The sequence below is a fragment of the Idiotropiscis lumnitzeri genome, chromosome 8 (assembly GCF_059441095.1).
Source record: "Idiotropiscis lumnitzeri isolate Australia: NSW breed Sydney's pygmy pipehorse chromosome 8, RoL_Ilum_1.0, whole genome shotgun sequence".
In the NCBI taxonomy this organism is placed as follows: domain Eukaryota; kingdom Metazoa; phylum Chordata; class Actinopteri; order Syngnathiformes; family Syngnathidae; genus Idiotropiscis; species Idiotropiscis lumnitzeri.
In genome coordinates, this window is record NC_142398.1 from 22,497,426 (window position 1) to 22,522,342 (window position 24,917).

At 42.2% G+C, this 24,917-nt stretch overlaps 3 protein-coding genes across 7 annotated transcripts; 2 read left to right on the top strand and 1 right to left on the bottom strand.

Moving 5' to 3' along the window:
* Positions 1–8: 8 nt before the first annotated feature.
* LOC148332820 (phosphomannomutase 2-like) lies at positions 9–3,718 on the bottom strand. Of its 2 annotated transcripts, none has more exons than XM_088302641.1 (8): positions 3,475–3,718; positions 2,739–2,850; positions 2,347–2,423; positions 2,179–2,270; positions 1,929–2,028; positions 1,382–1,457; positions 1,200–1,315; positions 9–625 (listed from the first exon to the last, which is right to left on the bottom strand). In XM_088302641.1, the coding sequence occupies exons 1-8, from the start codon at positions 3,550–3,552 to the stop codon at positions 476–478; spliced, it is 801 nt and encodes a 266-aa protein (XP_088158767.1). In that variant the 5' UTR covers positions 3,553–3,718; the 3' UTR covers positions 9–475. The 2 variants fall into 2 exon arrangements, with proteins under 2 accessions (XP_088158767.1, XP_088158768.1); XM_088302642.1 differs by having other exon boundaries at positions 3,299–3,534.
* Positions 3,719–4,866: 1,148 nt separating this feature from the next.
* LOC148332821 (high mobility group protein B2-like) lies at positions 4,867–7,501 on the top strand. The gene is made up of 5 exons (XM_088302898.1): positions 4,867–5,033; positions 5,790–5,949; positions 6,189–6,337; positions 6,413–6,587; positions 6,667–7,501. Exons 2-5 carry the CDS (start codon positions 5,803–5,805, stop codon positions 6,835–6,837), a joined length of 642 nt encoding a protein of 213 aa, XP_088159024.1. The 5' UTR covers positions 4,867–5,033; positions 5,790–5,802; the 3' UTR covers positions 6,838–7,501.
* A 1,916-nt stretch (positions 7,502–9,417) lies between these two features.
* LOC148332822 (WD repeat-containing protein 17-like) lies at positions 9,418–24,287 on the top strand. Of its 4 annotated transcripts, none has more exons than XM_088302649.1 (32): positions 9,418–9,852; positions 11,502–11,630; positions 12,598–12,781; positions 12,855–13,085; positions 13,216–13,326; positions 13,982–14,122; positions 14,378–14,500; positions 15,048–15,235; positions 15,311–15,479; positions 15,563–15,654; positions 15,912–15,994; positions 16,073–16,159; positions 16,344–16,508; positions 16,662–16,777; positions 16,921–16,962; positions 17,103–17,252; positions 17,325–17,455; positions 17,539–17,664; positions 17,895–18,050; positions 18,244–18,308; positions 18,752–18,884; positions 18,977–19,065; positions 19,589–19,688; positions 20,110–20,249; positions 20,540–20,651; positions 20,967–21,108; positions 21,660–21,762; positions 21,864–21,965; positions 22,578–22,676; positions 23,519–23,586; positions 23,653–23,741; positions 23,872–24,287. In XM_088302649.1, the coding sequence occupies exons 2-32, from the start codon at positions 11,508–11,510 to the stop codon at positions 23,989–23,991; spliced, it is 3,780 nt and encodes a 1,259-aa protein (XP_088158775.1). In that variant the 5' UTR covers positions 9,418–9,852; positions 11,502–11,507; the 3' UTR covers positions 23,992–24,287. The 4 variants fall into 4 exon arrangements, 3 of the variants coding, with proteins under 3 accessions (XP_088158775.1, XP_088158774.1, XP_088158776.1); XM_088302648.1 differs by having other exon boundaries at positions 9,419–9,852; positions 16,921–17,007; XM_088302650.1 differs by lacking the exon at positions 13,982–14,122 and having other exon boundaries at positions 9,419–9,852; positions 16,921–17,007.
* The last annotated feature ends 630 nt before the right edge of the window (positions 24,288–24,917 follow it).

Consider the following 24,917-nt stretch of genomic DNA (forward strand, 5'->3'; position numbering starts at 1 on the left):
ACGCTCGGTGTCGGCAGATGATTTATTTCATGTACCGCAAATTATTCTTATGATTATTATTACATCATACAAGCAGCTCTACTTTCTTTCTGCGCTTGCGTCCACAACTTGGACAAAATGTTTTGTTTCACCGGTGCAGAATACTCATTGCACTGCTTGTTCAGTAACTTCCAACCGAAAAATCTTTCATCATTAAATATGGGATGGAAGGCGGTGGTGATTCAGTTCTTCAGTGAGTACGGCGATTGTAATTTTCCATGAGCACCGATGTTTATAAATATTGATGGAAATGTTGAGTCCTCTTTACGTTGCACATGAATCAAGTTAAAGACATGATTTGTCACCAAATGTTGGCGATAAGAGCCATAATTTCAAATAGGATATTACATGATCACATTTTAAATCATCGCCACTCAAATGATCCACTAACAAAACCGCGTAACTTTGAACCCCCACAACTGTTGCAACTTCTTCATCAAGTCCCCTTTCCGTCCTTAACGTGCGGTAGACGGCACTCCTCTCTTGAGAAGAAAAGCTGCTGGCAAAGCTTGTGCGTTTCGTCAGGACAGGTAACTTCATGACCAATAGTGCGAGGGTCACAGTAGATCTCATAGTCATTTCCTCCCTAAAGCAAAACAGCCACATCAACAAAATACATAACGGAAAATTATTTTCTTTTCAAAGCCTCCCTACACACACATTCACAGCGGTTTTCCGATTTCCATTTCGGACAAAAGAGCCGAATGCCGGTGTCGTTTTCATATATTCATGACAAACAAATATTTCCCGTACTAAGGACTCCAAAGTGTGTAAGCAATGTTAGGTAAGGTGTGTTCAACCTGGTGACTTGTGTGTGACGTATTCATAAAAAACTCCATCGACACCTGACGTATTGGTTGATTACCGGTTTATTCCATCCTCGGTTATTTGTTGAAAAAGTCGCCTGGCACCGTTTTTTATGAAAAGCCAAAATCATGAAGCTTTCGAGCACAAAGAAAGTACGTTGAGGAGAGTTGAGGAGTCCACCTCGGTCGATTTGACAAATGCTACATTTTGGTAGTGACACTCAGCTTGTGGAAAACTGCTGGAGTTTTCACTCCAACTTAAACCGCTTATCTTTAATTTGGAGGTATCACAATGTTAAAATTCAAAAGGATTATGTTATACGTCAAGACAGAGTCCAAGCGCAGCATACTCACGGGTTTCGTTTTATCGCCAAAGAAATGAATGGTTGAATACTCGTCCTTCTCGACGATCCCCAGGCAGTATCTTTTATCCCAACCGTCAGGGAAGACATCAAAGCTGATCTGCCCTCCTGCACAGCAACCAACAGTAACAAACGCGAATGGAACGCATCAAAATGTGAACGGAGATGACTCACCGATTGAGAACGACAACCCTTTTCCTTTGAACTCTTCCTTTAAAACAGACACAAACTTCTCCCGGATTTGTTCTCTCTGTTGGGGCCAGAAAACACAAAAGATGCCGATAGTCTTTTTGCCGCTTACATTTTTCGATCCTACTTTGGGGATCGCTTCACTTTAAATACATGAATCGATCAAAACGACTTTTCGGAGGAGCGTGTGGCAATAATGCGTTAACTCAAGCTGGTTGAATCATTCTCGAGCAGGAGTGACCACCGTGGCGCCCCCGCGGACCACATGAGTAGCCGGTGGTCTTGTGCTAAAAATAACACACTAGTGAAGTGATTATTTGAAAATGTTAATATTTGCAGAGATTGACAGAAACAAAGCGCTGCCTATTGATACTTATCTGTTTCAAAGCATGTTAAATCATTGATGTGATCAGTGACTTTGCGAATATAAAGCATCATTAATTACAAATTGTATCAAATTGTATCAAATTGGTAACCCCTTCTCATGTATCATATCTCTCACTTCCACTTTCTGTAAGTGGATGGATGTTACCTGGTCCAGCTCAAAGAACTCTTTGCGTTCCTCCATAGTACAGCTGCGTCCAATCGGGGAGACGTTCAACATGCCGTTACGAAATTCAATGAATGTACCCCTGACAGAAAAAAACATGAATAATAAATAAATACAGACAAAACACAACAAATGTGAACTACTTTTTCAGGCAAACTGAATATTCAACCCTTTAAAATGAGACATTGGGAAGAAAATTTGAATCATGACAACGTGAGTTAAATGCTCATACCTTTTCTTGGGAAGCTTGATCTTGGACAAGTAGTTGAGACAGAAATTGATAAATTCTTGTAGTAGCTCTTCTCCCATGTGGGCTTGGATGGACTGATGACAGGCAACAGATAAAGTGGCAACATCTCGACAATCAGAACACGTCAGCCTGGTGAGGAGAATGTCTTACCTGAATTGAAAGTAACTGTCCCTTCTTATAGGCCACAAGACCATTCTCTGCAAAAACATAATCCACTTTCTGGATCACTGTTTGCAGACAGCAGACAAGGGGAAAGGCAAACCAACAAAAATTAGTTGCACCATATAAATGACATCTCAGCACAGTATGATGCAGTGCAAGCAAACCCACAACACCGCAAATGACAGTACACTCACAATAATATAGTGTAGAGTACACTGTGAATTTTATCTATCTCAAGGCATTATACATTATATATACATTTATTATATTTCAAGCCAGTCGACTGCGCCAAAAATAATAATTTTGAGGGCAGCGTGTGTATGCTTGAAAGACAAAGTCGAGGAAAATATTTCTTTTAAGGTCAGGTTTGTGCGTCTCACCATCATCTCCCAGTTGCTCTTTGATTTTGCTGAGGTCCGAGCCGCCCACCACGCCGACACGGACCCTCGTCTTCAACTTTTCAATAAACGTGGTCATTTTCGTAGTTATGGGCTTGAAAACATACAAATGATACAACAGCAGGAATATGAAAAAGCAGCAATACCAATTCAAAGCTACTTGATTTTTGTGCATCTTGATTTTTTTCAATCCATGGTGGGGTTATACAGAGATGGAATACGGAAAATTGCAGTCCAAATATTTGTGGGCCAGGCTGGCTGTATATGTATAGAAGCTCGTAGTAAAAATGCATGTATTTATCCACCTGCTGCCATTCGTACGAAGTTGTGGCTTCCTGCGAATATATCACCTTTGTGTCCACACCGAGTAAGTAAATTGAAACCAGATCACCTTTTTTAACGAGTGCCCTGGATCAACAATGGTGTTGAAACTCTGCTTGACAGTTATGCTGAACATTGAAAAGTAAAGCAGGGCTGATTTGACTTTAATATACAAAGTGGAAGCTGCGTAATCGCAGTTCCTGACTTAAAATGAAAACTACCTCTTCTATACATGGCGAAGAAGCGCAGCCAACTAGTGATGACTGGACTTTAAAGTCCCAGGACGGCTGGCTTTGCATGATCGATGCCCCGCTAGAAAGAACGGCGTGGAGAGCGGACCGGTGGTCCACTTAAGCGAGGACACTCGAGGACACTCACTCATGCGTGTATTCTCTACCTGTCTCGCGGCTGTCAAGGTGCCGTCAACATCAAATAGGCAGAGAACGTTGGAGTCCATCGACATTTTTCCCATCATGTCTCTCAGCTTCTTCGGTACTCTTTGCTGAGTGCATGTGCGTTACTGCCACCTACCAGACTGGAATGCGCATGTACCAACGTTTTGTTTTTTATTATAGAACTTTAAATGTACAAAATATATTGGCATAGTACATTGTTAACACAAGACGGAAAAGGTTACAGACGAGCCCCAAGAAAGTATCACAAAGAAATAGAAAAGAAAAAAGCTCACAGATGCGAAAAATGTTTATCCCAACACGCCGTAGCATGCTAGATATACGACGTGTCTACTTAGCGGCCATGTTGGCGGGGGCGGCATTTTCACAAACATTTACAATTAGTCGCAACGTGTTTATTGCAACATATTTTCGTGATGGTTACGTTTTTTGTGTCGACACAAAAATGTCTGTAATTAACGTAAGACATTTGGAGCGAAACTATTAAATGATGTGCTTAAGACCATTCACAGGTCTATTTTAATAATTGCGGGGTACAGTGTGCAATGTTATGCAGCATAATGTGCGTGCATTGTTTAGTGTCCTTGCCGTCCACATACTAAAAATACGGTGACGTATTTGCCCCAAATATTTTGGCGTCGCCGTAGGCACGCATAATAAAAGATAAGTGTTGTCCATGGAAATGACGTTGTTTTCTCCTTCTTCGTTTTCGCCTTGCAGGACAACCAACCATCCGATAGTATTCACAGCGCCCCGCACTGTTTAACATTTTGAATAGAAAATGAATCATGAGCTTGGTTTTGTAATGTTAAGCTTTGTAATGTGAGGAAAGGTGGAACTGTTTTTAAAACTTGGCGTCAGAATAACGGGAAATTGAAGAAAAACATTGCTCAATCACCCTAAAGTAGTTTTCAAACCAAATGATTTTTTGTGCTCCATTAATATTACTCGCAGTATGTCGCAAAAATAAAATTAATTATTTTGTCAACACTATAACGATCCGAATCATGCTATTTGGCATACAAATAATTTGTATGCAAGGCTAGAGGAGCTTATTCAGGTACTGTCAGGAGGCAACGGGCTCATCATACACAATGAGTGTATTCCATGCTGTACTGTAGTCTAGTGAACAACAATGACTCAATGTCGCAGTACAAATACTTTGTCAAATCTGAAAAAAAAAAAACAAAGCAAACGAAAAGAAGTCCAAAACCAAAGGAGGAAGCCCCCCACCCTTCCCTTAAACTTCGAACAAAGAACCTTTCGCGCCATGTGTTTAAACCCCGCGACTGACCAATCGCTATTCAAACAAACTATATTTACATGATGTTTTCGCCCTTAGTGTTATGACCAACCAGAAGCGACCTTTCTTCCTCGTCGTCTGCGTTCAAATCGAAACGATCGGATTTGACCAATCCGCGGCCCGTGGGGGAGGAGTTCTACAAGTACTTCAAGGCAAGTTAGTGTGGCGTCGCAGACCGTGACAAAACCTCTACGCTTTGTACGGTCTTCTGTCTGCCGCGATTGTCGAAACTGGTAGCAGGTAAGCGGCCGCAATTTAGTTGTTTTTAATACGTTTTATTTTCGTTGATTTGTGTTTGGCGATGTCAGCCCTTTGTTGGCGTTCGTTAGAAGTACCCGATAACCGTGTTTTTATCCCGAGCAATATTTTGTACTACCGAACATTCGGGTATTTAAATATGTTAAACTGCCCGTCTTAAATTCAAAGTACGCGTTGAATCTTATTACGAATCTCGACTTTCTTCTCCATAAGTACACTTGTTAGCGAGCCGCTAACTGCGCAGGCCTTCTGCTTCACGGTAAACAACTGCAGCCCAAACGCCATTTGGTTAACAGCTTTGCACGATGGCCGCGCGTCCAACTTTGGAAACTTAACTGGCTTGAAGGCGCTCGCTTCCTTTGGGCTCTTGACGTGAATCGCTTGTAACGTTGAACGGACGGAAAGCCGTCGTGTGGTGGCGTATAAGGCGTTCACCGGCCACTTTATTAAGTTTTTGTCAAGTTAACTTTAGGCGGGAAGATACAAAATGGAGTCGCGTCTTTTTGTCCCCTTCGAGGCAGAAAGCCGATTAAGGCCATGGAGCATCTTTCAGAGGCTCTGCCCTATTTATTGTGTGGCTACATTGTTCAAAACTAACAACTCGCTAATTGTGATTATTGCCGAACTTAAAGCTCCTCCACAATGTTAAATATTTTTTTCGACTTAGTAAATGGGCTTTTAACGACCCATTTCCTTCGAAATTTCGCGCAAAGTTTGACTTTCATCCATCTTCTTTAGATAAAAAGCAGCCATGACAAAGGATCCAAACAAGCCCAGAGGCAAAACCTCATCTTATGCTTTCTTTGTGGCGACCTGCCGTGAGGAGCACAAAAAGAAGCAGCCGGGAATCAGTGTGGGATTTGCAGAGTTTTCCAAGAAGTGCTCTGAAAGATGGAGGGTAATTCACACCAGTCTCATATCATGTGTGTGTTTCTATATATGAATAAAAAATGTGCTTGGAATGGTATTTTGGCTGTAAAAATACCACTTAATTTCTTGTGGTACCTTTTTGACTTAACGTTAATAGTAAGTTACATCTGTTTTGTTCTCTTGATGCCAAATGAATTTGTGGTGTTTTGTAAACTTATTGTATTAAATGCCTTGTGCCTACAACAACTAATTTTTTTGTTGGTGTAGACCATGTCTGCCAAGGAAAAGCTGAAGTTTGAGGAGATGGCCAAGAATGACAAGGTCCGGTATGACAGAGAGATGAAAAGTTATGTCCCTCCGAAAGGTGTGAAAAAGGGAAAGAAGAAGAAGGACCCCAATGCCCCCAAAAGGCCTCCGTAAGTTTAAAAAAAAATCAATAAATTAATAAAAATGATTGTATGTTGGTATTAATGATGCCTCCTTTTCTCTAGTTCTGCCTTTTTTGTGTTCTGCTCGGACCACCGATCCAGGATCAAGGAAGAGAACCCTGGTATCTCAATTGGAGACATTGCCAAGAAGCTTGGAGAGTTGTGGTCCACACAGACTGCTAAAGACAAGGCTCCATACGAGGCCAAAGCTGGCAAATTGAAGGAGAAATACGAGAAGGTAATGACATTTCTCTTGGGTTGTTTTTGAACGATCCCTCGTCTAAACCTAACTCTTCGCCCAAACGCATCATTCGCAGGATGTTGCTGCTTACAAAGCGACAGGCGGCTCAGGGAAAACTGATGCTGGTAAGAAGAGCGGCCCGGGTCGGCCCAAGAAACCCCAACCAGTTGATGACGATGACGACGACGACGATGATGATGATGACGATGAGGAGGAGGATGATGAGGATGATGACGATGATGATTAAGCAAGCGCTTGTTTTGCATGTGATGTTTGCAATGCATTAAGCTAAATTCTTTTTGTTGTGTGGATGTTCAAACCGTATAGCCTGCTGTCCCTGTTGATCAACTTCTTCGGGTGATCAGAACTGTTTATTCCTTGTCAAATCAGGGATTTAGCCCCCCCCCCCCCCCCTCAATTAGACCCCTTTATTTCTTTAGATCCTTGTTGCCATGTTAAGGGTCAACTTTTGGTTTCATTTGGTACCATATTGAAGGACTTAACCTGCTCAACGGTCACTGGACAGCAATGTATCAGCAAGGTTTTAAAGAAATGTTTTGCTTTTCAAAGCACTGCTTAGGTTTGTGTTTAGTGGTGCTGTTCGTTCACTGTCATTTTACTCAGACTTCTAGTTTGACTTAAAAAAGAAAAATGCAGCCATTTTAATGTTAAAACCTTCATGTAGAACTGAATTTTTTTTTGTAATAAAATTTTGTATATTGGTTAATTATGTGATCTTTAATTTCTCCACTGCCTTTAGGAGCACATGTGATGTCATTCTCAAAACTTGTGAACTCTCACTCCTGAGACCTGTTCAAATCACGTTTTCAGTTTGCCTTTGTAATGAAAATATTCAACTTGTCGAGTTGTACATAAACTGTTCAAGGCAAATATTAAAGTGTTGACTTGGACTTAGCGTCCATTAGTTCTGTGATTCCCGATTTGAAGTGCTGGTAGATTTGTTCTCTGGGGAGTTTGACTGTAGAGTCACAAATGGTTAAATATGTCATCTATATCCCTGTGATATAACCTAAAACTTTTTATGGTGTGGCCCAACTCCACATATTTTTTTTTTCTTTTAACAAGCTCAGCAGTAGAATCCAATCAAGTCAATGGGAGTCACTTGTTCTGACCTAATGTGGAGATGGGTTATGTGTTTGTGCTGCTTTATAAACGTGTAATGTGTAATTTAGTGGCTCTAAAGTGGTTTGAGCCACGACAATCACTTTCTTTGGCAAAAGGGAGAGAGTTTATATATATATATATATATATATGCATGCGCATGTATAAAATTGTAAAAATTCCAACACTTTATGTTGCCACCTTTTTAAGGAACCAAAAGTAATTGGACAAAGTAACATAAAATATAACTTGGATGTTCATTTTGCAGTACTTGGTTGCAAATTATTTGTAATTAAGGACAGACAGCCTGAAGTCTCGAACCGATGGACATCACCAGACTCTGCGTTACCTTTTCTGGTGATGCTCTACTACGGCTGACTGGTTCATTTCCTTTTCAGTTTTGTCTTCAGCAAGTGAAATGCGTGTTCAGTCACGTGATTGACTTGGCAATTGCAGAATATTATACTAGTTTGGTTGCTTTTGCAAGCAGTATGCTTTGGTTCATTAAATGTAACATCAATCCGACTTTTGACTCGTTAAGACTAGTGGAGCGGCAAAGAACATGTTGACCTGGCTCCCCCTTTAAAGAGGACAAGACCCAAGATGGCCCATTTTTCCCCTAACAATCTCAGTTTATATAAATTATTTTGATCAGGAAAGTGAATTTAGATATAATTTTCTTCTATTTTGAATCTATTCCTTTCGGAGAAATTAGGAAGTGACAATTTGAAAAACACCGAGTGTTAATGAGGAATATGGCCGCACCTCCCTCCGCTCTACCCATGGTCAGAGTCAGTAAAGGGACCGATTACAAATTTTTCATTGGAAATCATTGTACTTTTATTACTAATAAAGATCCACGCCCGCCTGCTGCCTGCTTTCAGCCGCCGTCTGCCTCCTGAGAGTTGACACGACTTTAGCTTAGAGCTAAATTTCTGAAATATGACCAGTCGGGGTTCGTGTGCACATTCTTGCTCCTGTCCGCTTCAGGTTGTGTAAGTGTAATCGATGGGCACGGTATTTTGGATTTTGTTGAGGTGATCATATAACCCCATGTTTAATGTCAATAAATCCAAACTATCGTGTAGAAGGCTTTTCTACTCTCACAGGTTGAAGTGGACAAGAGGAGCAATGTGCGTTTGCGTTTTGGTGGCGATCGGTTGCCATTTTAGACAACAGAACTGACAAAACAGCCATATATTTTTTTAATGCTTTATTGAACATTTTCAACAGACAATACAACAGCATCACAAATTCAGTTCAATGTCACTATTAAGTAAAAGTCACAACAAAGGAAGATAATAAATGTAAAAAACTAAAATAAAAAAATAAAAATACACAGTAAAACAGGAACATTGTCTTTGGATATATGCAACTAAGGCTTTAAAGGAAAACGGCATTAAAAATGTCAATATCTTGTTGCTTTTTTGTTGTTAATTAATTTAATCGAGTTAAATGTGGATTTCAACTCTAACAGGAAAGGCACAAATCTGGGAGGCGATTTTGAGAAATTCTGTTTGTGAATAAAAAAAATTGCAAAAACAATGATGAAATGACAAAGCAGCAATATTATCTTGCCTGCCTCCTGCTGTGACGTCACCGTTGAAACCGGAACAGAAAAACAAGGCGATCTACATAAGGAGGCGTGCCAATTTGTCGTAAATCTTAAAAACAACTTAAAACACTACAGGCCTTTTTTGAGCGGGGGGGGGGGGCTTTTTAACATTGATGTCATTTTTATATGCAAATCGATTATACAAGAGCCAACGTTAACGTCAATGGAGCGTCCTTTCAAGGTTGCGATACCGATATGAAGACATGACAGTTGAAGACGATTATTAGCTTGAAAGTCAAGCATGCACTGGAGCAGTAAACCTCCTTTCGCGCTATCAAATGGAGACGACATGCCAGGTCGGCTGAATCATCTCCACGGACTCGTCTTGCGTCTCTTTCATCGCGCTCGAGCCGTGACAGTCGCACGTGCATGACTGACAGTGAGGACGACCAATAACGGATTCAATCGAGTGTCCTCGCGGCCCAATCGCTGCTGCCATTTGAGGCCTACTTCACCAAACCGACCGGCAGCACATCTTGACGATCGAGGAGCTGTCCATTGTGCTCAACAAGCCAACGACTCGTGGTAAGCAGACGACCGCAGAAGCAAGCATTTAGCAGCTGCAAAATCAAAAAGCAACACACACCCAAAAGACAACCGACAAAGGGCGAGTGTGACGTCAGCATGACTCTGATGTGCGACGTGCACGTCAGAGTCGACTCTTTCCTTGGGTATTAAGTTCGCTGCGCCGAAACCTGTTGATGTCATCTATGCACTCTTTAAGAACGACAACCATCATGAATGCAACTCCAAAATGAGTCGGTTCGAACGCGACTTGAACAATTTGGGCTTGAGGTGGCTAACGTTAGGTTTTTACCCCGATTCGTCGTTCAGTGTTGCTCTCATACACATTGGAAACGTATAGCGGCGATAATCCGCATTAAGTCTTGATCATACTTTGCAAGCGCAAAACGAGCCCGTTGAATAAACGTAAGAGCGGAAAACGAGGCCAGCATGTGTCAGGCACATACATGTTGCCAAACAAGCAGCAATCACCTCCTTTGCATTCGCGAGCTCCCACAGGGGACTCGTAAGTGACCGATTGCGGACATTTGACGAACATGCTGCAGCCAGATATTCGAGATTTTCACTTTGAGGGATGTGGATGTCGTTTGGCTCCATTTGTGCTTTTACAGTCCTCACATCGGCGTTTGTCAGCATGACGTTTGCTGTTCTGATAAATGTATGTTGCAATTTCTTCGTGCAACGCGCCCACTGTTGTTTATTACAATAATAAACAATTTCAGGTGGGACAAAGTGAGAAATGGATTCTATGAATAATCAACTTTGAAACTGCTGCTGTCCGGGGTGCTGAAAATTGATCATGAAAAGCATACGTGTGCTTAGAAACAACCCTGCAGAAGTCAATTTCAGCTTTGTATTAGTACTAAAGACTTTACTACAATTCTATGGACAAATAAGGGAGCACAAATGAACTACTAGACCTATAAACGAAACGAAAAAGAAAAAGTGAAGAATTCATCTCAAACCTTGTGTATGTTAATTTTTTTAATTTGAGTGCTAAGTTGTGATTCCTTTTAACATTTAGATAATTCCTTGTTATGTAACTGTAAAAATAACCGGCTACTTAATCTGTCAAATAACTCAATTGAACAAATCATTAATTGTCTTACAAATGTAATATGTTGTCATCAAATTTAGCCATCTGCTTCAAACAAAACTTCAATCATCATCCTTATCAACCATTTCCAGTGGTCGAGTAGCGACGTTGAAATATTCTGGTTACCTATATTTCCGCCACTTTTTTTTGTCCAACTCCCTCATCAAAATATGATTTAATCCGAAGATAAGCAGTCGTTTTAGCCAATCGCTGTTCAGATTAGTGCAATCCTCTTCACATACTGTAGGTCTGGCTAATCATCTTGTCCTATTTAAACCGTGACGCTGCAGTAAATATTCAAAAGTTGTGAGTTAGAAGTGGAAGAGAAACACTCGTTTGTACGGCCCGACCAATAAATCGTCCGTCCGATGTTAAATATTGGCCAAACTAATCGGCCAAATGGATGATGCTTGCTGACCTTTTATGTTCTGAACCACTTACACAAGTTGTACGCAATTAACACGGGTTAATTACGCAATAGAAGCGGCGCTGGTGGGCCGGTGTGGTTCGCTTCCATCGCTTTTAAGATGTCCTTTTATATTTTTGATGCCAGGTGAGGATGGCCAAAGTGAAGCAGGTGGGTTTGCTTGCGGCCGGCTGTCAGCCGTGGAATAACGACGTGTGTGCTGCAAGTGGCGACCGCTTTGCCTACTGCGCTACTCTGGCCATTTACATCTACCAGGTAAACTGTGTGCCGATCAACATTTCAACATGTCTCGCTGTGTTAGCTAATTCTCATATTTACATAAAGAGTCATACTGGCAGCCAGCTTTTTAAGTACGTTGCTTTGTCAGTAAATGCCGTAATTGAGGGGTTGCAAATACAAAACTGATTTGAATCATGACGCCTCCAATAATTTATGTTCACCTTCTGGTTTAACAGAATGCCCCCATCTTTCATGAAATATGAATTAGCAACTGTGGATGAATATCTACAGCACTCCATCAACTGTATTTCACCTTTGCAAAAAGTTTGACCGAGGTCTGATTTTTTTTATTTTACTTACCTTTAATTTGAAAGGAGATATGCAAAGTTCTTGTGTAATTTACCAGCAAATTGCCAATGTTTTTTTTTGTTTTTTTTTAAATCAAGGGGTGTTAAGCACAATTTTGTGTTTTGGGGTTTGTTGTTTGTTGTTTGTGTAATTTCACCCATTCCTGATGTGCATTCAGACTTTGCATGTAGTGTTTTTTTTGGGGGGGGAGGGTGTGTTCAAGGTTGAGACAAAACATTAAATATTATGTGTTAACAAATTTACATTAATGACAAATTATTCATTTTCTTGGACAATTAAAAATAAAATTTATATAATAATAGTGCTAATTATTATGATTATTATTATTATTATTATTAAGGATATATTGAGGAAGAGCAGCATAATGATGAGGCGGTGCTGGATTTGGACTTTTTTCTGTCCTTTTTTCACGTGCGCAATGTCGGGCCCCTTCGACCTCAAAAGCCACGCAGAATCCAGCCCAGTTACGCCAGCGCCAGAGAGCCTTTGCTCAATACTGAAGTACATTTCACGGCATATTTCACATAGAAAGCAATGTTGATTCAAGTGTCAATATTATTCTCTCGGGTTTTCAAACTTCACCGAAAACCAATGGGACGCCTCGAAACGCTAACTTGTGATGCGTCTCTTGTAGTTGGACCAGCAGTACAATGAATTCAAGTTGAGGTCCATCATGTCCGAACACAAAAAGACGATCACGGCCATCAGCTGGTGTCCCGATAACCCCGATCTGTTTGCGTCGGCTTCTGCCGACAACCTGCTGATTGTGTGGAATGTCGCCGAGCGGAAGGCCGCGGCGCGACTCGACAACACCAAAGGTGAGACGGCCGATCCGAGCGCCGTTTCATTGCCCGAGACTGGCACACCATCGCGGCGCCTCCTTTCTTTCAGGTGTGCCCGCCACAGTGAGTTGGTGCTGGAATTCAGCCGACGGTGTGGCCTTTGTCTCTCAACGTGGCCCGCTGTATATTTGGGTCTACGGGAATTCCGACTCTGGAGTGACAGTGCATAAAGAAGCGCACTCTTTCCTGTCTGACATCTGTCTCTTCAGATGGCACCCGACCAAAAAGGGAAAACTCGTATTTGGACACACAGATGGAAGTTTGTCTATTTTTCAGCCAGGTATGGATGGTTTTCCCCAACATCCTCTTGGACCATTTCCCTTTTTTTTTTTTTTTTGCACCGTTCCTTGCGCCAAATAAACACACACACACGCAGTGTTAACTCGTCTTTCTTGCTGTGTGCACTGTAGGATGTAAAAGTCAAAAGCACGTGTTGCGCCCTGAGTCTTTGGAGGGAACGGATGAAGAGGACCCAGTGAGTGCCCTGGAATGGGACCCTTTGTCAACAGACTACTTATTAGGTTGGAAAAAGGATCACTTCTCACATTTATGCTCATTGTATGCGCAGACCACAACTGGGTCTTAATTTCTGTTTGCTGCCTGTAACCGTAATAAAATACAATACAATGCCATTTATTTATGTAGTGCATTTCACAACAGTTGGAGTTGGAACAAAGCACTTTCCATATCGTCTAATATAGATAGATATAAAGATGCCAGAAGAACAGCGATAGTCTCAGTCTTGAGCCGAAAGCAAAAGAATAAAATTGTGCCCCCAAACGAGTTTTAAAAGTGGACAGAGAGGCTTGCCTAAAACGAACGGAAGCTCATTCTAGAAGGAAGGTGCGATCCCCTCTGACTGAAGTCAGAGTCGTCGGCGGTGGAGGAGTTTGTTTAAAGACTGAAGTATCCTAAAATGAAGCCAAGATTGGGGTGATGTGCTCCGCCTTTCGAGCTGGCTGACTCCAAAATAAAGAGCGCGACAGCCTAGATGTAACCAACGTTTGGAAAAAAAAGGATGACTCGTGAGACAAAGATTCATCTTAACAAAGCGATGGAAAGGTTGAACGTTCGTCGACCCAAACGTACAAGAGAGCCCGCATCAAGGTGGTCGTCCCCCAAAATCAAGCAAGTCATTTCATACTCGGCATGCGCCTCTTCCTCTTTTTCCGCAAGTGTCCAACCTCAATAATGGCATCAGGCTGGTGGACAGCGAGGCCTTGGCTTGTATTACGTCCTTCTGCTTCCCTTCGGCTGCTGCGTCAGTTCAGTGCCTTGCGTGGATCCCGTCTGCGCCAGGCATGTTCATCACTGGAGGTAAACCAACCAAAAAACAAACACTTTTGCTCATGTGCGCTACACGGCAGGAGGTGTAAATAAGAAGAGTTTACGGTTAAAAAGCTCGTCAATGGGCCAACTTATTAAATGGATGGAAAGGAGGCCCAGCGTGCGGCTCAGTCATCGGTTGACATTGTTGCGTTGGTAAATGCGCGGAGAGGTTGCGTGAAGCACATGGAGTTGGAAATGTGTGACCAAGATCGCAATAAAAATGCCAAACTTTGTCTCTTTCAGACTCCCAAGTTGGCGTATTGAGGATATGGAATGTGTCTCGCTCTACTCCTTTGGATAGTTTTCAAGTGAAGAAGACGGGCTTCCATGCTTTGCATGTCCTCAACTCGCCACCTGCAAAGAAAGGTACAATTTGGAAGAAAAAGTTGGGATCTTGACAAACAAATATCCACGTTCGATGCACATTTCAGTTCATTTAGTCCTCATCTGTTCTTGAATTGAATTTTCTCGACATTTTTATTTCTTGATTGAACATGGATGGAGGTCATCTCCTTTCAGTTTGGTCAGTGAAAATGCAAAATGTCAATGGCCACACATTTGAAATCCATTTTTTTTGGGGTTTGTTTTTATTTATGTATTGATTCACTTTTAAGGCCTCAGACCGATACTGGCGATACACTGGAAATCCTGCGCATACAAGTGCCTCTCATCAACAAATATAATCGGAAATTTATATCGCAAATTAGAAGAGAATATTTGTTTATTTCAGTCGTTTTATTCAAAACGTGAGACGCGTACGTAATATGCAATCATTAAACGCTAAAGCCAGATTTCAAGTCTGTAAAATGAAAACAAAGGTAAAGCGCAACGTGACGAGGGATTTTTCCAAATTCTTGAGACGCGCCTGTGGCAAATGCAATCATTGGTTTGATTGCGCCTCCTCCGTCGGTAGCTCAGCGTGGCTGCTCATCCGGAAAAGGTCGGCACACCAGCTCCACGAGTGAGGCCGTGCCCCCCCCGACCTTGTCGCAGAACCAGTCCTTCTCTTTGCCTCCTGGCCATGCCGTTTGCTGTTTTATGGACGGCGGCGTCGGACTCTACGACATGGGCGCTAAGAAGTGGGACTTTCTACGAGACCTGGTATTTTAGTCAAACAAATTGCTTGTCCGAAAAAAAAAAAGCAACTGATTTGCAATTTGCGTTTTCTATTTGCAGGGCCATGTCGAGACCATCTTCGACTGCAAATTTAAGCCTGACGACCCGAATTTGTTGGCCACAGCAAGTTTTGACGGAACCATCAAAATCTGGGACACAAACACACTGACGGCCGTTTATACGTCCCCTGGCAATGAAGGAGTGGTTTACTCCTTGTCCTGGGCTCCAGGTATAAACAAACACACACACACACACACACACACATTTTCCGTTTTATCGAAACAATGGGAACTCTCCGGGTGTGTTTTGAAGGTGACCTCAACTGCATTGCGGGCGCAACATCACGCAACGGAGCGTTCATTTGGGACATCAGGAAAGGAAAAATCATCACACGCTTTAACGAGGTTTCTTGCTTCATTGCTATTGGTCCGTTTTTAGAGGAGGAGCTTTTAGAGGCCAGGGCGGAATGCGTCCATTTCAAATGGAAGCTCATTCTTTCCCATTCCATTTTGTCGGATGTTATCCGGTGGATATGAAATGGGACGGCCCTTCTTTTTGGGGTTCAAAAGAAAAATAGAAATAAGAAATTTAACAGGAACCTTTCCCAAGATCAAATCACTTTTCTGATTTCTTTGAAAAATGTGACGCTTTCTTCCTCCAGCATGGTAAAAATGGAATCTTTTGTATTTCCTGGAGTCACAAAGATTCAAAGCGAATTGCAACGTGTAGTGCTGATGGGTTCTGGTAAGAGCTCATTTTACTTTCCAACCACGATGTCATTGGTGTGCCACAATACTGATTTTCTTTTTTTTTTTTAAACAGTATCATTCGGACCATTGATGGTAAAATCCTTCACAAGTACAAACATCCTGCTGCCGTTTTTGGCTGCGACTGGAGTCAAAACAACAAGTATGTTCTACTTTTTTTTTCACATTTATCGTGATCGGGTCATCCATTATTGAATCGATACAGAAGAAACCCAAATGCAAGACATTCCTCGGTGAACAAACATGACGTACCCGCCAGTGATTCTATTATTTTCGACGCGAACATGGCGCTAACTCTTTTCCAATGGCTGACCTCTTCCCCGCAGGGATATGATTGCGACCGGTTGCGAGGATAAAAATGTCCGCGTGTATTACTTGGCCACCAGCTCAGACCAGCCACTCAAAGTCTTCACCGGACACCTCGCTAAAGTATTTCATGTCCGTTGGTCTCCGCTCAGAGAGGGGATACTGTGTTCTGGATCCGATGATGGGTGGGTATAAACACAAAGAAGAGTTGCAAGTCTGTTATGGGATGGAAAGAACAAGAAATTCCTCCAAATGCGAAATGTAAAAGGGATGATTTTTTGTGTTGAAAAAAAACAAAGTTTTCAAATGAAGCGGGTTGCGTGATTGTGTTTGGACAGCACCGTTCGTATTTGGGACTACACACAAGATGCGTGCATCAACGTGTTGAGTGGTCATACAGCACCCGTCAGAGGCCTGATGTGGAACGCAGAAATTCCTTACCTCCTCATTTCAGGTATGTTGACCTCCTTTCTCGTTTTCCATGAAGCCAAATATAACCAAACTTTGAGTCAACGCAGCCGTTTTGCAATGTTTTCTTCACTCGTGACTGCGCCACACATTGGACCGGATGTTATTTCAATGTTTTTTTTTTGCAAGGCTCTTGGGATTACACAATCAGAGTTTGGGACACGAGAGATGGCAAGTGCCTGGACACAGTCTATGACCACGGTGCCGATGTCTACGGTAAACCGAGGCCAGGATGCGAATGACTGGAGAGCAGCTTCACCGACGTGTTGCCCGTCGACATTGGGGTCTTTTGTGTCCGTGTGTGTGTTTAGGTTTGACATGCCATCAGAGTCGTCCGTTCACCATGGCCAGTTGTAGCAGAGACAGCACAGTGAGGCTGTGGTCTTTGACGCCTCTCATCTCGCCTCTGCTGCTGAACATCCTCACCGACCAACCCTGGGAAAAGATCATCGGAAACACGGGTACGATTTTCATTCCGACTTTTGTTTTGCTCGGAATCGTCAACGAGCCCTCACCGGTCACGCGTCTTGCAGATAAAGCAATGGTTCCCGGCTCTCCGCCGTTGTTCTGCGGTAAAGTGTCGAGAGACATCAGGCAGGAGCTGGAGAAACTGAGCTCCGACACGACGGCCAAGAAGCTGCGTTGGTTCTCGGAATGCTGCTCGGTAAATATTAGCCGAGATATATAAATATAAATCATCAATTTGTGACTCGTTTACTTGCGAGTATGTGTTTTTTTTTCTGCCAGCCTCCAGGGGGAAGCAGCAACTTGTGGGACTTGGTATCTGTCATTAATGGCCAGGACGACTCCCTGCTCCCGGGCAGCTACAGCAAAGGTGTCATGCACATGAAGCACCTGCTCAAGTTTAAGACGGTAAGCATCCGCAAGAAGCCGTCACGCTGGAGCGCCGTACGTAGAGCCTCGCGTGTCCACGTTATTCAACAAGGTTCCGTCAATTCCAAACACCGAGAGGCGCTCTGAACATGAACTCAATTTCTATCTTGAATGCGTGTTTTCGCTCTTCTGTAATTCCAAAATGATTGTTGTCTCTTCCATATGTTTCGTATTGCAACTTGCTGCCCTCTTTTTTTTTTGTCCGCCAGTCTGAAGCCCAGGAGTTGACGATCGTGAAGATGTCCAAATTCGGGGGTGGTATTGGTGCGCCCAGTAAAGAAGAACGCCTCAAAGAGGCGGGCGATATCCATCTGAGACTCGGACAGTTTCAGCGATACTGTGAATTGATGGTGGAGCTTGGACAGGTAACGCACGTGACACTTCCACATCGTTCTGATTTGCTCTGCCATAAATATACATCGCACGCAACAACAAAAAAACATGGAATATTTTCTACTCATGAAGGAACATTTTTATGCAGCGTTCGATGACAAAGAAAAGGGACATGTTGACAATGTTAGGAATTGCTGATTACGTGTCGATATTTCTCTCTGGCAGTGGGAGAAAGCATTAGCTGTCGCGCCAGGAGTATCCATGAAGTATTGGAAAAAACTGATGCAAAGGTAGGTTCTTTATTTTCACCCACTTGTCATTCCGAGCTATTGCTTACTTTTCTGTCCCGAGGATATAAATGTTCATAATTCACGATGAAAAGATTTGCTTGTAGATTGAAGTCGAATGCGCGTGCAAAATGTGTTTGGCTTCCCAGATTGTGTTTTAAAACTCAGTTCGGGGTTTAAGGCGGGTGTAAATCATTAGCCGCAAGTGTCGAGTCCCGGAAGATAAACTGGGGATGAAATCATTTGAGATATTGAAAGGTTGACGGCCAAATACCAAAGACGAGACAAGACGTCCAACAATTCATGCAAAATATTTTGCGTTTGGTCACAGATCTGCCGTCTTCCCAACGGCTCGTTCGCAAGCGATCGTACTTAATCCTTGCAATGGGAACAAACCGTAGTGGAATGTCGCCCTCTTTTAACGGTGCGTTATGCTCGCAACGCAGGAGAGCCGATCAGCTGATGGTGGAAGATAACGATGACGCTATCCCCTACTGCATCGCCACAGGAGACATTGAAAAACTTGTAAGGTTTTTCACGGGTCGGGGACAACTGCTTGAGGCCTTACTAATTGCGCAGGTACAGTGAAAAAAGCGTCAGAATTTGCTGGATTCTAAATTTCCACTCCACAAATATCATGGAAGCAAGTCTTGTGAATATTTTTCTTTTAGGGGGCATGTGAAGGGAACATCCGTACACCTCAAACCTCCTCTATAAACAACAAGACTAATGATGTGGAGAACAAACATCAGTACCAAAGGTACATTTCCAGGTTTTAGAACATTTTGTTGCTTCGTTCTTCTGACAATTCGAGACATCGGGTGAAGCCTTTTGCCTTTTTTTTTTTTTAATCTATCAGAAGCTATGGGGGGGGGGGAATTTTTATGGCTGCTCAAACTAAAGTTATGAAAACAAGCCTTAAAATGATCCAATACAAATATCTAATGAGAATTTGTAGGACAGCAGAGGAAGTAAACAAATACAATCAGGATATTCCACACACTTGTTTTAAATCGACCGTATGTGGGGAATCTGGAGGAGTAAAAAGGTTTGAGGTAAAAGAGATCATTATTTATAAAAAAAAGTTTTTATTTTTTAAATTAAGATGCAGCTTGTGATTTTATGTAATTGAAATTGCTGAACTGGAGCAGGAGGTTATTTTGTTGTGTGCATTTTCTGGTTACGTTTGCATTTTTGAAAATACAAACTCAATCAAGTTATTGAAAAGCAATTCTTAGCCATCTTCAGTTCCAAATGCACTTTTTTTTTTTCCTTCTTCCCAGTCTCCTTCATAATGTGTGTGAACAGCTGGCTGAGTGGTACTTTCAGGACGGCTGCTCTGTCCTGGCTGCGTGCTGCCACCTAGCGGTCGATAATGTCAAGGTGTGTGTGTGTGTGCATGCCCATCCAAGCGTGTTTATATGCACACTGCATGGACGTTCAAGAAAAAACTAAGGAGATAATACCTCACCATAACTCCTGGAATCATAAAATATGTATGAGTTATTTTTTTTTTTTTTCGGGGGGGCGACCGTATAAATTGCAATTTTTTTTTAAAAATATATCATTTGTTTCGCATAATCCAAACTTTTTCAAATGACATAAAGTTTGTCAATAAGTGAGAAAACCCCTTTTAATGTTATCAATGTGACTCCAGCTAAATCCGACCTGAAAATATCGTATGTAGCGTATTAACACACACGTTGAAGTGCTTGCTTAGTTTCAAGCAACATTCACGGCCCTCAAGTGTTCCTAAATCTCACAAATTCTTTGATGTATGTTCCACATATCTTTATGAATTTAGTTAGCCATGTCGAGTCTGATCAGAGGGAATGAGCTTGAGTTGGCGGCGTGCGTGGGTTTGGTGCTTGGAGAGACCGCCGCTGCGAGTACAGCCTACTGTCTGGAACTGCTTGCCAGGAAGTACATGACCCCACTCACATGGTGAGGCCCCTCCCTCTGTCACCCTGCGAGAGCAACCCGACGTTTACAGTTTACCCATCGCCAGCAAACATTGCCAACAATGTCGCAATTTGTCGGCATGAATGCAATGTGCGCGGAAAATGAAACTTTGGTTTTAAACAGAAGCCGAGGGGGGGAAAACACGTGTCAAGCTTTCAAGCGGCCACGTCAAGCAACGTGGGGGCCTCGTATTTTGGGCTTGAGTTTGACACTTAGTTTGCTGTCATTAAAGAAAAAAAGCTCATGGCTGACGGATCATTTACTGTGTTTAGGGATCTCGCAGTTGAGCTACTCGGAATGATTCCCGAGAATCCACTTTTGTTAGCGAAGGTCTGCGCATTTTATCCTGGAACGACTGCGGAAATCAACCAGTTACACCAAAGGGTAAGTCACTTTGGATCCTCTCGAAAATACACTAAAACAACAACAACGACGGTTTTGCTCCCATTTTCGTGACCCAAATGAAAAGATGAGCGACTTGCACACATTTTTTGGGAAACCAAATTTTCTGACCATTTTGAAAGCAAACTTGTTTGGCCCATCACAAGCAGCAACGAGCAACCCCGACACAGAATTCTGCACGACTTTCGACATTGGTGACAAGTGCAAAACCCATAAAAATGAGAAATGATCCTTTTTTTTTTTTTTTTGCACGTGCACGGATGAAACGACGTGTGTTTGTGTTTTTTGCGGTTGCAGTGTCGTCTGCCCTCGTTAGACGAGTGCAGCGCATCGGCGGAGCAATCCATGTGTGACGGCGATCTGCTCTCAGCTATTAAATTTCACCTTCTGACCTCTGAACCTGAGAACGCACTTAAGATCGCCATCGATCACGTCAAAGGTATCGACAGCTCGCCGTCATTTCTTTTCTCAACATACATGACAACCTATATTTATTTGCTGTTGATTTTGAACATTCTGACAGCGGTCGATAAAGGTTACATCCTGGAAATTCTCTCTTTGAAGAGCTCGCATCTCGTACCGAAGTTGCGTTAGGCGAGATTTGAAATAGGGATTGGCCGAAAAGCATTTCCATTACTTACCTTTAAATACTTACTGATATCGTTTATTTTCATAATTCTCCCGCTGTGTACAGCTCAAAAGTGAAATTGAAAACCCGAGCTGGGCACTTGACCCTTTTTTGCTGGTCAGTCCCCCCCCACCGGCCGCCATCTCTGGACTGTTCCGGCCTCAACACTACGGCCTTATTCCTAAAAATTGTCGGCCCCCTTTTTTAAAATTTTCCACCCAATGCCCCAAAATATGCAGGATATCGTTTGACTGTTTACAAATTTGTGTTGGCTTGTTGTCCTCTCTTCTTCTTTTTTTTTTTTTTTTACACGTACGCCACATATTTGATCACAGACTGGCTTTAATTTTCATCTCCCTCAGAACAGCTGACTGGATCTGACTGGACAGTTGAGAGTATTCATCCAATCCTTGACCTGTTGAGTTATATCAGAACGGACCGCCTCCTCATGGCCAACTTCACTCAGTAAATCTATTTTTACATTATTTTAATGACACTCATCTCAAATGTCCTGTCACAGTTGACTGCGTGTGCGTGTGTGTGCGTGCGCGTGTGTGTGTGTGAAGAGCCCGCAGTGAGCTGTTGATCCTGTGTGGTTACATCGGCGGCCTGCTTGCCATAAAGCGGCAGTACTCCAGCATCGTACCTGCACTCTATGAGTACACCAGGTACCCCAAAATGAATCCATCGCTGGCAGCTTGCTTGATGTCATGCAGTGGATTGCGCAACAACGTCACGTCAAGTTGCTCCGATGTGTTGACTCGCGCGGCCCATCAGGGGTGACCTGCATGATTTGTTGGGCACCTTTTCAGGCTGGATGACATAACACGCCTTTTTTATCCGGGTTCTAGACGAGCCAAAGCTTGCAATTGGCCACGTATGGAACGCACGCCATTCAGGGTCATCGGAGTTTTGGACTTTTTGTTTAGATTTTTTTTCAATTCAATTAGTTTTCATTATTTTTAAGAGCAGGTTTGTTAATTGATTTTATTTTTTTCTAAAATTGACCACAATGTTTACTCACTCACAGTGTATTGAAGATTTTATACTCTTTTAAAAATAAGACAATTTTGGGTCAAAAATGGACCAATTCACCAATTGGGTTTGCATTTTTTTGGGTTGCTTTTGCAGAAAAAAAAAACAGAAAGTCTGGTCAAATTCACCCAAGTAGTGAATTGGTCCATTTTGGACACAAAATTGTGTTCTTTTTAGAGTGCAGCGTTTTTTTTGGAAGAATTTTCTGCTCTTAAAAAATAGACGCATTTCCCTCTGTGTGACAGTCAGTTGTTGAAACGGAGAGAAGTGAATGTTCCTCTGAAGATTGAGCGTCTATCAACGGAGCTGGATGCCTGGCGGGCTTGCACTCAGAGTAACGGCAAGTAAGTGACCGCACACTCGTGCACGTCGTCCATCACAAATGCGGAAGTTACAATCGCAGTCGGCCAAAGTGACATGGGACGTTTTCTACAGAAAATAATCAATTAATAGAGCCAGGTAGCTTTGAATTTTTTTTTCTCCCTCAACAAATATAATCGTCGTTAAAATGTTGCATTTTACGTTTACATGGCTAATCGAAGTCAGGGTTGCAAAATTATGAAAAAAAAACATTAATCACGATTATTTTCGTAAGAATTGAAATAAAAATTATTCAAATGATTATCATTATTCTTTTTTGTACCAAACAAAAAATGTTTAATTGGAAACAATATTAAGACAAATCAAGTCGATTTAATCCCCAAAAAATGCAAATGTTAAAATTTGAGTTTGAGTTTCCATGTTTGTATCGAACATCTCAAGGATAAAACTCAGTATAGGATTAGACATTGGAAAATAAGAAGTTTTTAACGATGTTGTTTTAAAAAAAAAAAAAAAAGTACGAATTTGAGAAGAGTGCAAATACTTTTTCACGACACGGTAAATCTGTGGCAAGACTTGAAAATGGCCGTACACGGACGCTCTCCATCCAATCTGGCTGAGCTTGAACATTTTTTCCAAAGAAGAATGGAAAAAGAATCCCAAAAGACTTGCGGTTGTAATTACAGTCAGAGAGAATGCTCCAAAATATTGACGCAGGTGTGAACACAACTGCACATTTCAAAGCATTTTTTCCAGATTTTTATCTGATTGTTGACTTTTGAGGGCACAACATTTTGCACACAATTTAATGTGCTGGTTGATCATGGATACCCTCTCCCCATATTTTGTTTGTTCTTTTTAATAGCCTGCCGTCAGAGAGTCAAAGAGAGGATTTCCGCTGCCTTGAGAAAAGAATCCTGTCCGAGAACTCGGGTAAGAAAAGTCCTTCAATCCAAAAACAATTCTATTGAACACACCCTCTCTCCTTTCTGCGTTTAGTCTCCTGCGGCGCTGATTATGTGACCGGCTCCAATTTGCCAAGTCACTCTGATGTTCAACTTTCCTGTTTTACGGGTCACAGAATACAGGTGGATTGCACTTTTATTCCACACAATTTGTTCTGTACATCAGCATGAAAAAATGCCTTGAAAGCCTCGAAGTAGCAACGTGCCACTACGCTATTTTTTTCCAAGTGTAACTTTTTTTTTTTTCATGCAGGGTCCAGTATTTTTACTTGAAGATGGCAAATCAGCTATTTCTCTAAATGACGCTCTGATGTGGGCAAAGGTCAACCCGTTCTCCCCACTGGGTACAGGAGTTCGTATGAACCCTTTCTAACATTCCGCTCCACACACAAACATTCTTATATGTGTATGAAAAAAGTGGTCCTGTGAGACAATAATGGTAGAATAAAGTCCATTAAAGAATGTATTTGTGGATCCAAAAGTACAATGTTTTCAAAGTTTTGTACATTTTGTCACTATGTTGGAACATCCTTTGTAAAAAAAAAAAATTCTCTTGAAGGATCGTCTTGCTTGTACATACGCACACGCACAATATGCCTCTGACTTAATTTATTTCATCAGTGTAAAAAGAAAAGCTTGGACAGCAAAATAAAGTGAGCATCGCATGGCCTGCGTTGTTTTCTTCCCATAATTGGATCAATAAAAAAAGATCTCGGCTTGTGCTGACGTTTATCACTTTGAAAAGACGCAAGTGATATTTCGCCCGTCCTCGGCGTTTTGGAACATTCATCAAAGAAAAGAAAAAAGTGCGCATAGGGACACCCTCATGCTTTTGAACGTGAGTACAGAAGTCCAGAAAGAGAACTCGATGATCATGTTGGGATCGGGACGGCCATTCTTCCCAATCGCACTTTTCCAGGTCTTCTGTCATTGCCCGCGTGAGCGTTGAAGTCCCACAGCAAGCAAAAGGACAAATCGGACTTCTGACGATTGTGAAGGTGAAACTGTGGCAAACGATCATCTGGAAAACACGGCGGGGTCAGTCGAGAACAAACGCAGTCAGGAGATCCGTCGAAGCCCTGCGGGCCGGTGAAGGCAGCTGAGGGGTCCTCACGGGTTCGAGTCAGAAAATGTCTTCCGTGAAACGAGCGCGGTCAGGTCGCCTCTCATGTGAGCGACGACGTTTAATTTTGGACTTTGATGTTTCTTCAGTGTCAGAACGAGTCGCGTGTTTTCTAGTGGAATTTCAAATCTCTCTCTCTCACAAATATTTGAACTCTGTTTAATTTACTTAAAAAA

What these genes read in the sequence shown, in the direction of transcription:
- LOC148332820 (XM_088302641.1), bottom strand. Translation starts at nt 3,552, where the DNA reads ATGATGGGAAAAATGTCGATGGACTCCAACGTTCTCTGCCTATTTGAT. An exon ending in CCTTGACAGCCGCGAGACAG is followed by an intron (nt 2,851 to 3,474) that starts GTAGAGAATACA and finishes TATGTTTTCAAG; the next exon opens with CCCATAACTACGAAAATGAC. An exon ending in AGAGCAACTGGGAGATGATG is followed by an intron (nt 2,424 to 2,738) that starts GTGAGACGCACA and finishes GTCTGCAAACAG; the next exon opens with TGATCCAGAAAGTGGATTAT.
- LOC148332821 (XM_088302898.1), top strand. Translation starts at nt 5,803, where the DNA reads ATGACAAAGGATCCAAACAAGCCCAGAGGCAAAACCTCATCTTATGCT. An exon ending in AATGCCCCCAAAAGGCCTCC is followed by an intron (nt 6,338 to 6,412) that starts GTAAGTTTAAAA and finishes CCTTTTCTCTAG; the next exon opens with TTCTGCCTTTTTTGTGTTCT. An exon ending in TGAAGGAGAAATACGAGAAG is followed by an intron (nt 6,588 to 6,666) that starts GTAATGACATTT and finishes CATCATTCGCAG; the next exon opens with GATGTTGCTGCTTACAAAGC.
- LOC148332822 (XM_088302648.1), top strand. Translation starts at nt 11,508, where the DNA reads ATGGCCAAAGTGAAGCAGGTGGGTTTGCTTGCGGCCGGCTGTCAGCCG. An exon ending in GTCAACAGACTACTTATTAG is followed by an intron (nt 13,327 to 13,981) that starts GTTGGAAAAAGG and finishes TTTTTCCGCAAG; the next exon opens with TGTCCAACCTCAATAATGGC. An exon ending in GACTGGAGTCAAAACAACAA is followed by an intron (nt 16,160 to 16,343) that starts GTATGTTCTACT and finishes TCTTCCCCGCAG; the next exon opens with GGATATGATTGCGACCGGTT.